This window comes from Bacillus rossius, chromosome 10, assembly GCF_032445375.1.
Source record: "Bacillus rossius redtenbacheri isolate Brsri chromosome 10, Brsri_v3, whole genome shotgun sequence".
In the NCBI taxonomy this organism is placed as follows: domain Eukaryota; kingdom Metazoa; phylum Arthropoda; class Insecta; order Phasmatodea; family Bacillidae; genus Bacillus; species Bacillus rossius.
In genome coordinates, this window is record NC_086337.1 from 38,377,567 (window position 1) to 38,390,129 (window position 12,563).

The following is a 12,563-nucleotide window of genomic DNA, read 5'->3' on the forward strand; positions in this document are numbered from 1 at the left end:
TATATTTATAGTTAATATTAGAGCATAGTGTGAAAATCAGAATTCATAGAAATCTCAAAATCATATTAATTAGTTAATGCAATCAATCGTCATTTACTTTCTTTGTAAAAATGTTATTCGCGCGTTTTTAATAAATAAGAGGATATTTTATAATAAGTATGTATTTTGAACGTAAATATATATATATATATATATATATATATATATATATATATATTTGCAATTCTTTTAGTGAACTTTATTTTTTTTGATGATGTATTCTGTCCTTTAATGAAGGTTAATATACATTTACATTGTTCGCATGCTATTTTTGGTAATTGATATATTTTTCAACCTGTACATTGTATAGCTTTTAATGTTTTTTTTCTAATATAAATAAAATTGTATTAAAATTGTATGAAAATTAAGTTCTAAAACTGTTTGTTTAAAACTAAATAACTAAACTTTCATAATGACAAGTTTAAAATTAAAATCCATTTTTATTCTCGTAAATAATATTTTAAAATTTTATATTATATCCATTGGTGAAGGTTGTGATAAGTTTTAAGCTCTTAGACGGGCTAAATAAGTACAATGAATGCACAGTAAATGCAACACGCTAAGTAATGAGACAAATTATCAAGCGGCCAACACAAGGCAAATGGTTTTAATACGATATATATATATATTTTTTTAAATAATGTATTTTACTCGGCCAGAATGCTGGTTTGGTCGCAGACAAAGCTGGACGAAGAAAATCAACGAGGGTGTTAAGTTTCCGCTGAGATTAACTGAGTAAGGAACGGACCCTCGGTCTGTGATAAGGAACTGGTTGGTTATAGCCGTCGCACCACCGAGGATTCGAACCAACGTCTTTTTCTTTTCTCCCTCGCCCGCCCCCGTCGGGGATCGATGCGGGGGAAGTGTGCCGACCGGAAGTCACGTGGCGCCGACCTTGCTCCCCGGCTAGGGGCGGGGTGGGAGGGGGGGGGTTGATGGAGGGGGAGGGTGAACCGCCAACACAACCCCTTCCTTCTCCCCCTCCTCCTTGAGTGGACGCGGCTAGTGGGTCGTCCTGCAAAGCAGAACGATCTCGCGCCTCAGTCTCGCCGACCGAGTCCTTCGCGCCCGGAGGTCCTTACCTCTCCTCCTCCGGCTCCACGGATGTACGCGCGACTGCAGGCGGGACCCCCCCGGAGACACTTCCTGCAGCACAGCCTGCTGTCCGCCGGCCCCGACTGGACCAAGTTCAACTCCTGCCTGCGCCGCAAGAAGGAGGTACCTCGCCCGCTCTTGGCGGCCGGAGACTCGCCTCTGTCCGTTTCATTGGGGCTTTAAGGGTGCATGCGCACCGTTCCAGGTCGAGGTTTTGAATTTACCTTACCCACGGCTGGCTAACTTGCCGACTTTCTGAGTGGCTGAACTTCCACTATATATATATATCACATACTGAGGAGAATTAAATGGAATAAAAAAACTGGAAATTTTTAGGTATAAATTCTACTTTACTAATTGCTATGTGATATGGTTTAATTTGTACCAGAATAAAATTATTTAAATTTACCTGGCTATTAAAATCATCATATAAAAGGCAAAATAAAATAAAATATTTTTTTTTCTAGAAAGAATTTTAAACCATACCACGCAGTAGTTACCAACATTGCCTTGCTGCACCTGCACCTGATTGGCAAGACGATCCTCCAATCAGAGACAACCTCAGGGACCAATCACAGCCTGCTTAAAGCTTGCAGTGTTTAACCCCGCATGATTGAGCCCAGCAGGGTTTTCACCTGGGCCCATCTTAACTAGTTATAGTCTAGAGTTTAAAATAGGAGAGTTAAGTCATGGCATCAATGCTGCCATGGCTGGCCAATCCCCGAACAAAGCACACGTTGCATGCCACCCTTTCTGCATAGTTGAAACCCGGCATGACTAGGCGTAAAGGCTTCGACCTGGGTCGCACTTAGAGGCTTCCACGTAATTTTAGTTAGGTTAGGGAAAAATAGGTCTCAGTTGTTATACACCCTTGAAAATGATGTAACATCAATTCAGAAGCCAAGAATTTCTCCTAATTGGTTTCGATCAATGGTATAGATTATTGGAAAAACTGGCACGGTACAGACAAAAAAAAACACTAAAACGTATTTGTGGTGTGATGATGATGGTTAGGTGATTATCCCGGAGGCTGGGCTTGACCTCCAGTCATCGCCAAGTGGAGATTACCATAGCGTGACCCGGGCGAACTAGGCGAGAAATTATTCTGCAATGGTTGTCACTGCCTTCCGCATTACAGAGGCAAAATGACAACACAACACCCGAGTCCTGAATGCGGGAAAGTGAAATTTTTCACGTGTGAAAATTACCTGTTCTGATCGGGAATCGAACCCGAAAGTATCAGGATGGCGTCCATTTTTGGATGTAACAGTAAAAGTTAACGTTACGGTTTGGGCTCATACGCCATGTCGTTTATTTATATTTATTTTTTCGTACTTTTATTTAAAAGCTATTTTTATAATTTTAAAACGATGCCTCCTTTTGCAGTTGTTATTAGTCACAAATATTTTAAACAGATATAACGTAGTGTAATATAGTGGAAGTAAAAATTCGCTTAAGTCTTCGTAAATATTATCACTTTCGCTACGTTTTACGCCCATGATGTTACAAAATTTTCTGTACTTTTACAAAATATTCTTTTGGAAACCTGTTGCAAATAAATAGTGTATAATACTTCAATAAAGATATTGTAACTTTGTACATCATGGCTGTGAAATACGTTTGTCGAGATAATTCTGAGTAGGCCTTTTTAATATGAAAATTGGTGCATAATTTTATATTTTAATTTATGTTTCATTCAAGCATAATTTTTTTAAACCATAGAAATGATAATAGAATATTCAATCATTGGACCTTTTTTATTGTGTTTATAAATGTGTGAAGTTAATACTGGAAAGTTATTCCAGAAATGATTTACAAATAACTTCAACTATTGGAGGTACATGGGACAACACACAGCACAAACGTCCGGGAAAGAATCTAAACTCAGTTTGATTGCAAACTCAATTTTTTAGTACACCAGTTGTTTTTATGTAAATTAACAAATTTACAAATATCTGTAGTTTTACTTTAATATTTACGTTCCATTTAAAAAAAAAAAAGAACAATTACAGTGTTAGTGAATATCTGTTGACATTATTTGTGACAGAACAACACATTTGAAGAAGGTTTTGATTTGAAATCAAAGAAATATGCCTTAAAAATATATAAATGAAGAACAAATCAACTGGTGTGTCAGACCGAGCCTTAAGGGTCATATTGGCGCTGCCAGAAGCCACTGGCTTGCGATGTGGAAGACTAGCAGCGCAGTGAATCCCACGATCTAGTTTTAGGTGGATATCGTTTAAAAGTACGTCTACAAGAAAATAATAAATGACTTCAAGTAAGGGGTCTTGTTTAATTCAAGGCTCCTGGTTCTATGCAGTATTCAGCGGTCAAGATCACAAACAAAAAATAATAATCACAGGGAAACAAACGAGTCACTTCGAAATAATTGATTCAGGTTAAAAATAAGAACTTTCTTGGCTTAGATGCTTCATCATTCACGATGAAGTTAGCACAGAATACAGAGACGTAGCTAGTATACTTGATAACAATAATATTTAGGTAAAAATTAAATACTTAGAAATCTTAGGCTATATTCTCTTTATTTTGCTCATAATTAAGAAGAAGAAGAAGAAGAAGAAAGTGTGTGTGGAGTCCAAGCGCGACAGAAGTGAAACTTCTTGCTTATTATGTGTAGACAGAGATAAATTATTAGCATTTTTTTTACTGAACAAGAGAAAATAATTGAGGATAGTAAGGATGCGGGTGTGATCATAAATGAAAAAAAAAAGCCTTTTTTTCCAGCGGCCTGTACTTTCGAATCCCTTCGCTGGCACTTGTTGGCGCCTCTTTTGATGGTTTATTCCCACGTTGCCTTTGATAATACCGCTTATCTGCTTCCGCCTTTTTTTATATTTTTAGACACGATTTTAAAACACGATCTCCAGGTGAATAAAATGCTAGACAAAAAAGTTAGCATGGTAATATTTTTTTACAGTATGGATATTCAAAGTTATCCAATTACAATAGTTTGTCATGTATGTCTTGCAAAGAATTTGTTTTACAAAAAGTATAGTATGTATGATTTTATTTTGAATTGTTATAAATCGTAGGGTTATTCATGATTGCGTAACAAACATGTGTGGTCACACTATTGAATAAAATGGTGTAGAATGGGTTTTTAAAACTTTTGAAAAAAAAAATGCGTATTACTAAAAAATTACAACTTTTTTTTTAAATTTTGGTTGTTTCATTCAGGACTTTAATTAATAGGCTAATAAACTCTTCTAGGCTTGACGTTTGAGTTCTGGGATAACATGCATAAGCATTTGATTTTGTGTTTAGTAGAATTTTTGTCGCCAGCTACGAACTACATGTTCTACTTAAACTACCTGCCAAACTGATTTTTTTTATCGCTGGCTATAATTTAATTTTTGAGTTTCCGCACAGCTGGATAATCCTTGGGCACTAAGCATATTTTATTTTCTCATTTCTGAATTTCTTTTTTAATGAAATTTTAAAAAATTAGCTACAAAAAAAATGTGTATGAAGATGAGCCCTAATGAAGACAAATAATGGCACAATACAAAGTAAGCGAGGGAGATCGAGAAATTAGTTTTCGTTGATGTTATCTGTGAGAGTTGGTGCTCCTGATCTGAACGGGTCAGAGATGGGAAGCCTACGATTCACACATCCTTCTGGACATACCCGAATACTCACGTTGGCAAGCCTTCTTTTCTTAAAATTAGCAAGAAGTAATTATAAATACTTTAAAACATTGTGGATGGTTGGTTATATTAGGTAAGTATAGCTACATTAAAAAAACTGTAAAATCATTTTATGGTTGCTTAGCAAATAACTTTTTAATATGTAGCTATCCAGCGCTAGGAAACCGTTTTCATGATTTCACAGTATTTTTAATGTAGCTATCCTAACCAAATCAACCATACACAATGTTTTGAAGTATTTATAATGTAGCTAACATAACCTAATTGACCATTAGTTTTCATTAGTTGCATATTTATTTACAATAAACAAAAAAAAACGAAGATGCACGATCGGGCGTTTGCCTCTCGTCTGTTGAAAGAAGGCTTGCCAACGTGAGTATTCGGGTATGTCCAGAAGGATGAGTGAATCGTAGGCTTCCCGTCAGAGATCGGGCACCTGCGACACGTGTTCCCAGGCCCCGCCCACTTGGACGGAACGAGGGCAAGCCACACGGCAGCGAAGAAAACAAGCTAGGGGCGCGGTGGGTGTTATCACGAGGGCATAACGGGGTCACGCCGCTTCATCGCAGGGTGCAGAAAGAGAGGGAGCTCGAAAAGGAAAAGGCCGGTGGGGGAAGCAGACAAATTACGATACCAAATCCTTACCTTGCCCCCTTAAACACGGCGCGTTCATCGGGGAACGCCGAAGACGCTCGTGAATTATTCATCCGCCGTCCTTTATGGCCGCAACAAAGCTTCAATTCCTAGACAAATTTAGCGTTCTAACATCGGCGCGGGCTGGTCCGTATTCGAGCCTCGCTCCAAGGTCCTCGAAGCCGAACAGTAAAATTCAAACGTGTCCGTAGTTCCGAGAGAACAGGGTCGATCTCTTTTATGACTCGGAAATTCTTCTCAACAAAACACGCGGAACGTGGCATACGGTGATACTCGCATTCTATTCGGAAAAAATATATAATTATTTTAAATTTAATATATTAGCAAGTTACTTGAAAATAAGGCACTTTTCAGCAAACAACTTGCTAAGTGAGAATTATTTTTTTACAGTATGAATATTCAAAGCTACCCGATTAATTTTTTTTGCCATGTATGTCTTGCAAAGAATTGGTGCCTTCCCCCCCCCCCCCCAAAAAAAAAGTACGGTATGATTTAATTTTGAATTATTATCATTAGTATGGTTATTCATGATTGCGCTTACCAAAAATGTGTAGTCACACTATTGAAAGTGTAGGGTGGGTATTTTAAAACTTCTGAAAAAAAAAATGCCTATTACTCAAAACCTACGACTTTTTTTGGTTATTTCATTTAGGACCGTTTAATATGCAAATCCACTGTTCTAGGATTAACTTTGAATTGTGGGGTATCATGTATGAGCATTTCAATTTGAATTTTGTAGAATTTTATTTTCGCCAAATGTGAAATTTACTATTTAAAAAAAATATTGGCAAATGTTAATGTCTTAAATTACCTGACAAATTGAGTCATCATTATGGGTCATTAGATACGGTTTTCTCGAAGTGACACATTGCAGGGATGCTGGAAATAAATCGGCTATTGCATATAGTGAGGAGCCATCCCAGCAGTGGCCTGGATTTATTTTCGGAAATCCTGGTGAACCTAAGTAGGACTCAAACAGGGGTAGTCTACTCTGTAATGTGAATATTTTTTAAAAACTATAATTTTTTGTTATTAAATGTTAGTCTGGCTGGTGATTTTCATCACCAAGCAGCCACTTATTCTCCTTATTATTGTATTTGTTATTTGACAGTTTAGTTCGGCAGTTTTAATTTAGACGATTACAAATTTACGTCCATGTCTTACCCGAGACTCGAACCCAGAAACCTTCACATCGTAGCCCGACATGCAACCAGTTACGCTTCGGAGGACGGCTCCATTAAATTAAAGGAGAAACGGGAATTGTGTTTGTAATTCTCAAATTTCCTCTGTGTTTGTTTACAGATGGTGCGAGTACTGACGATCGAAAGCCAAAATTTAAATATCGCATGTTTTCTATGATCTACCTCTAGTTACTTTTAAAATCGCGCATCAAATCAATAACGGTATAATGAAGAAATAAAACATGGCAAAGAATTGCAGTGAGTACCGAAAAGTATTGTCGTCAAAGCAACATACACTTTGTCACCCAGTTTACCAACGGGTCAGCCAAAGATTTTTTAAGCCTATAAGTGTACAAATATTGCAGGTAGATAGACAGAAGATCAATGTGGGTTTATCAAACTAGGTTTTTTCTCCTAAGTTTTGACCTAACGGCCCATTAAATCATTTAGTTTTGTGATAATTATAAAACCAAGGAAAAAAAATTAAAAATTAATTATTTAAGTGTTATAAAGCATTTTACTAGCCCAGCTTCTAAATTGTTCCCCCTTAATTGCACTAGACTTCATAGTGTCTCAGCAGTCTTTATGCCGTGTCTTGCCACGTGGGAATTAAGGCTATTGTGCGAATGAGGCGTGTGCCCGTGTTTGGGTGACGAATGAGTCGGTGGCATGAGGAGTCATTTAAGAGGAGGGGGAGGGGAGGACGCATATGCAGAGGGAGGGGCTAGCATAATCCGCGCCATGCCGTGCGGAATAGAACCTTTGCGTCCTCCCCCCCTCCTTTTTAACCCTAATTCTCTCTCTCTCCCAACCCTTCCCCCATCAGTCCCGGGCTTATTTAGGGCAGGCGATAAACAGTCCGTGCCCCTTCGAGGGATCGATATGCGACCTGGCGAGAGACGGCACCTCTTCACACGACCCGCGACAACAGTTGGCAGCAATGGCAGCATGAGCCGGTTACTCGTGCACCTAGTATATCGCCTACGAGAGAGAGCTTTTTTTTCTCTGACAGGTAACATTATCAAAAAAAAAATTATTTTGACAGATGCATACATTTATGAGGAAATAAAGCGTTAAATGGTTAGCTAACGTCGTTGTTAGGAAAATGAAGTTATGTAATAGAATAGTTTGTGAGGAATGACAGCTTAGTGCCTCCCATGAATTGGTCTAAAAAGAGCATTCGTTCGTGGGATATAGATTCCACTATACCTTTAGACCTGATCATTCGCACCATGCCAAAATATACGTCACTGTTTAGGAGTACAATTATTTGTTTTTACCTGGTTGCGGAGAATTTTGAGCCCTTGTGTGGGAAGTTGAGGTTTGTGACTCTTACTTTTTTTTATGTGTGTAAACATATTTTATGATGATATAATCGTAACATACGATGAAATAACGAGTTTTTTTTTTAAAAAGGTTAATTGTACGGTTGAGTTGTGTCGTGCTGGCTATGTTTACATGAACAAAAAATACCATATTACCACCGTATACAGAGTGTTTTATCTACAGCATGTTTCAGAATTCGTGGTAATGACATAACGCAACTGGACAAGCGGATGGACTAATCACGCGCCGCATTGGCTCCCGCGTCAAGGCTTACGCAAGATTTCCGAACAGTGGGAAAGAATGCGCCGCACTATTAGTTCACCCGCCTCACAGCGGCGTCGTGAGGGAGAGGGAGACCCAGGCGCTGGCCCTGTATCTCTATTCACTGGCGGCTAACTTCTTCGAAGAAGGCATCGAGAAGCTTGTGTTACGATATGAAAAATGCCTCGATAGTTTTGGCGATTATGTAGAAAAATAAGTAGGACCCTGCTGAACTGTTGGTAGTAAAATTATTATGTTATGTAAATTTGTATTTTTATATAGCCCATCGGAGGTTAAAAAAAAAAAAAGCCCTCGTATAAGCAATATTTTTGTGGCCGTTGTTGAAACGGTGGCCATTCCGCAGCCCGCGGGGAAAGCGAAGGAATTAAGTCTTCTCGCCTTTCACTATCTGCTGTTACCATCAGGCGCCAGTTCCATTAACACTTCCCTCCCCCCTACTCCCCCACACCTTAGCCACGTCGGCAGCCCAGACCAACGCGAGCTAGTCGGGAAACAGCACTGCGTAATCTTCCGAGTTGCTCTGTTGCCAAACTTTCATTAAACGGCCTTTTATCGTGTCCAGAATACTTGGAGTAACTGCGAGCACGGAAGTATTTAATCAAATCAGCGCAATTATAAAAAAAAATAATTAAAGTTCGTATGCAATTACTTTGAAACACCTCAGGCGTCATTTTGTGATTCATTTTGATTTACTTTCACCCCAGGTGTCATTATTTGGTGAGAGGGACACGAATGATACTATACACTTGAAATGCGTTCTCTTTGGGCTATAAGGCTGTGTTAAAATTAAAAAAAAAAAAACACATACAAGTGAGCGCACAGAAGGCAATTCGCACGTCTGTGCACACGATCTGTGCGAAGTCGATTCACAATTGAATCGTACTGTTAATTTCAGCCAATGAGATTTCGCAATGTATCCTAAATCTGTTGGCAGTGTTAGTAATTGTTTATATTAAATACTATATTAACTACGAAATGATTATCCCGTGACATTTGACCAGCAATTTGTGAGCACATTTTTTTTAAAAATATAAATAAATAAAGGATTACATAACATTTTTAGTTAACCATTCTATCCACGACACATTTTTTATTTACAATTTTTGATAGTAATTTATAAGTAATATCATTAATAAATTTTTAATGCAGGAGTTACACCTCAGAATAGTACCTAATATCTCAAATATTTTCTCGATTTATCGACAATATGATTGATAAATAATAAACGGTTCTCTAATCCCGCCAAAATGGCTTCATACTCTACTCTCATTGGTTGTTGCGCCATGCGTCCGTAACGGAAATACAATACATTAATTTTCCTGCTATGCGTACGACCTGCCTCTCATGCACATGACCGTCCTATGCGCTATTGTAAAATCAGTAGGTTCAAAAACCTACTGTTACGGTTTTCTTAAATTTCCCGCCTAGCTTAAGAACATTTGATTATTCTCGAAGGACAAGAAAACAGTAATGACGTTAAAAAAAATTTAAGTTTCTCAATCACATGGAATCCGGCTGTAAGGTAAAATGTATCAGCAACCGGTGGACAACAGACACACCGACTTATTTGCGTGCAAGTTTGTGGAATTCATCCTGGTGTCAGATTATAATGCGAAATTAGCAGGTGTATAAAAAAATATGCAGAGTTATATTTACGGTTATTTCACGTATTCTGTTAACTCAAGGCTAGACTCAATAATTGTATTGCATATACAACCTCAAGCAACTTAAGAGTGCTTCTTGGAAGTTACCCTGGTTTGTGTCCTTTCATACTTTGAACTCGACATTATATCTGTATTTATGGTAAATAATCCCAGAATTGAAAAAAAAGGGAATCAATGTTGCCAACATTTTCTTTTGAAAAGTTAAAGGCTTCTAGGTTGTTAGGTTGGCGATGAATACAGCACAGTTCGCCGATCGCCAAAGGAAATAAGAGCGTCAGTTGAAGCACTGAGTTGCGACACTGTGTGTTTCTGAGCGGCGCGGTGCGGTGTGCCCCGCAGGACGGCGGCGGGCTCGGGGGCGGCGGAGGCGGCGGCGGCGGCGGCATGACGAGCGTCGCGACGGAGCGGCAGGAGCCGGCGGCCGACAGCATCGGCGAGGGCGCCACGGCGCTCATGTACGCCTGCCAGCAGAGCCGCGAACAGGAGGCGCGCGCCATCTTGCTCAAGAAGGTTGGTCTCGCACCTGCCCTCACCTTCATTATTTCCCTAAATTACTTACGTGGTTTTGGTTTCATTTTTTTTAAATTAATTCATAAATAAACATCGTTGATAATGGAAAATTGAAGTAAAATTGAATTAACAGTAGTAGTAGTATTTTTGCGTAGGTCCGGGCACAGGCTTAAGGCTGTGGAGATACACCTGTCATTTCAAATTGTGTTGACGTGGCGGCCATTTTGGATTACATTTACCGTTACCTTTGACCTTGACATTGACCGCGGATGCCATATTAGGAAATTTTGACCCAGATCGCCATCTTGGAATTGGCTATCTTGGAATATGACATCACCGACACCATACTGTTTCTAATAATTTTCCGCCATTTTATTTTCTAGAACCAGGAGGCGCGCGCCATCTTGCTCAAGAAGGTGGGTCTCGCACCTGATCTCGCCTTAATTATTTTTCTTACATTACTTAGGTGGTTTTGGTTTCATTATTTTTAATTAATTCATAAATAACCATCGTTAATAATGTAATTTTTTTTTGAAGTTATACTTGGTGAGGGTGAATTTTTATGATGCGCGCGCACAGTGCAACGAAATTTTCACAGGAAGATGGCGGACCCACGTATATGAACATAAACCAATATATGGTCACTTTCATAAAAATTAGGGGAGATACCAAACGTAAAGAGTATTTTCATGTTTTAAAAAACCTAAGGATTGGTATCACAACAATTATAATATATATTTTCCTAGCAATCATTTGTCAGTCTTGTAGTTCAGTTGGTTTTAGTGCACGAATAACTAGGTTTAGGATCGTGGTTCAAAACTCGGGAGACGAAATGTTTTTTTTTTTTTTTTTTTACTTAATATAAATGACATTATTGGATTATACAAGTTTTGCTTTAAGCAAATATATGTGAATACTTTCTAATTGTTTATAGTATTGTTGTAATATTATTTTTGCACAAGTTTATAATAATATTTAATACTGGTACCTAATTAATTTTTGCAGCAAAAAAATTTAAAATAGTTCAGTGTGTATAAATCATAAGCCTTCAAATGATATTCCATCTCAATGACTGTTACTATTTAGGTAAAAATTGCAATAGAAGTGATTTTATTGCCAATTTTTTATAACTTGAAATTTTTTTTGCAAAGTGCTAACTGTAGTTTTGATGCATTTAATATTTTTTTACATTAAATGATCAAATATCCCCAATATAATTAAAGAGTAATATTCATAAAATTCCTTTCCATCAATAATTTTCTCTAAAATATAGAGTAGGTGTTATCATCATAACTATAATAACAGCTTACCTAAAATTAATATAACATTTAATCCTAGACCAGAGGTCGGCATGATTTCGAGTGAAATGAGCCAAATATTAAGTGAAACGTTTCTCCAATCTTTTTTTAAAGCGCCGCAACATGTATTTTATTTGTATCTACATGGAATTTTAAGACTATAAAAAAGAGATAAAATCAAAATATTTTATTCACGAATTCAACATAGTCTTAAAAATAATGGCTACTTAAGGGGAAAAAACATGTAAATGTAAAAAAAAAAAATACGGTAGGTGTTAGTACAGCTCTACTGATAAAAAATAAACTCTAATTATTTTAATTAATTATTACAATAAAAAGCACCTGGGCGAGTGCTGGGCGGTGCGATGTAGGTGCGAGCGCAGGTTGAGGACGTGCGCTGTGATTGGGCCGTTTGATTTCGTAAGGCATATGTTTTTCTGTGCTGTGGCAGCGCAGTGAGTTGGAGAGCCGTAAAATTCTGCGGAAAGAGCCGCATTTATGCGACAAGTGACCGTGGTTATTTTTGCATGTATTAAATTCTTTTTTTTTTTAGAGATAATACTGAGCAGTTCTTACGAAATTGGCGCATGATTTTATATTTCAATTGATGCTTCATTCAAACATATATTTTTTAAACCATGGAAAAGATAATCGAATAGTCAATAATTTGACTTTATTTTGTTCGTTGTGCTTATTGAAGTGCGCAGATCATTTAAAGGCTCACAAATAATAAATGCAACTATAGGAGGTGTTGGGACAACACAAAGCATGATTGACCGGTTAAGAGCCCGAACCAATTATTACTGCGAAAATTATTTATTTTTAGTGATGTAGTTGTTTTCA

General features: G+C 37.7%; 1 protein-coding gene across 1 annotated transcript in view; it reads left to right on the forward strand.

Moving 5' to 3' along the window:
• Window positions 1-1,143: 1,143 nt before the first annotated feature.
• Window positions 1,144-12,563, forward strand: part of LOC134536319 (uncharacterized) — a 66,356-nt gene continuing 54,936 nt past the window's right edge. Inside the window, exons 1-2 of the mRNA XM_063376071.1 lie at window positions 1,144-1,257; window positions 10,252-10,422. Coding sequence (XP_063232141.1) covers window positions 1,144-1,257; window positions 10,252-10,422 — 285 coding nt within the window. The remainder of the gene's footprint in view (window positions 1,258-10,251; window positions 10,423-12,563) is intronic.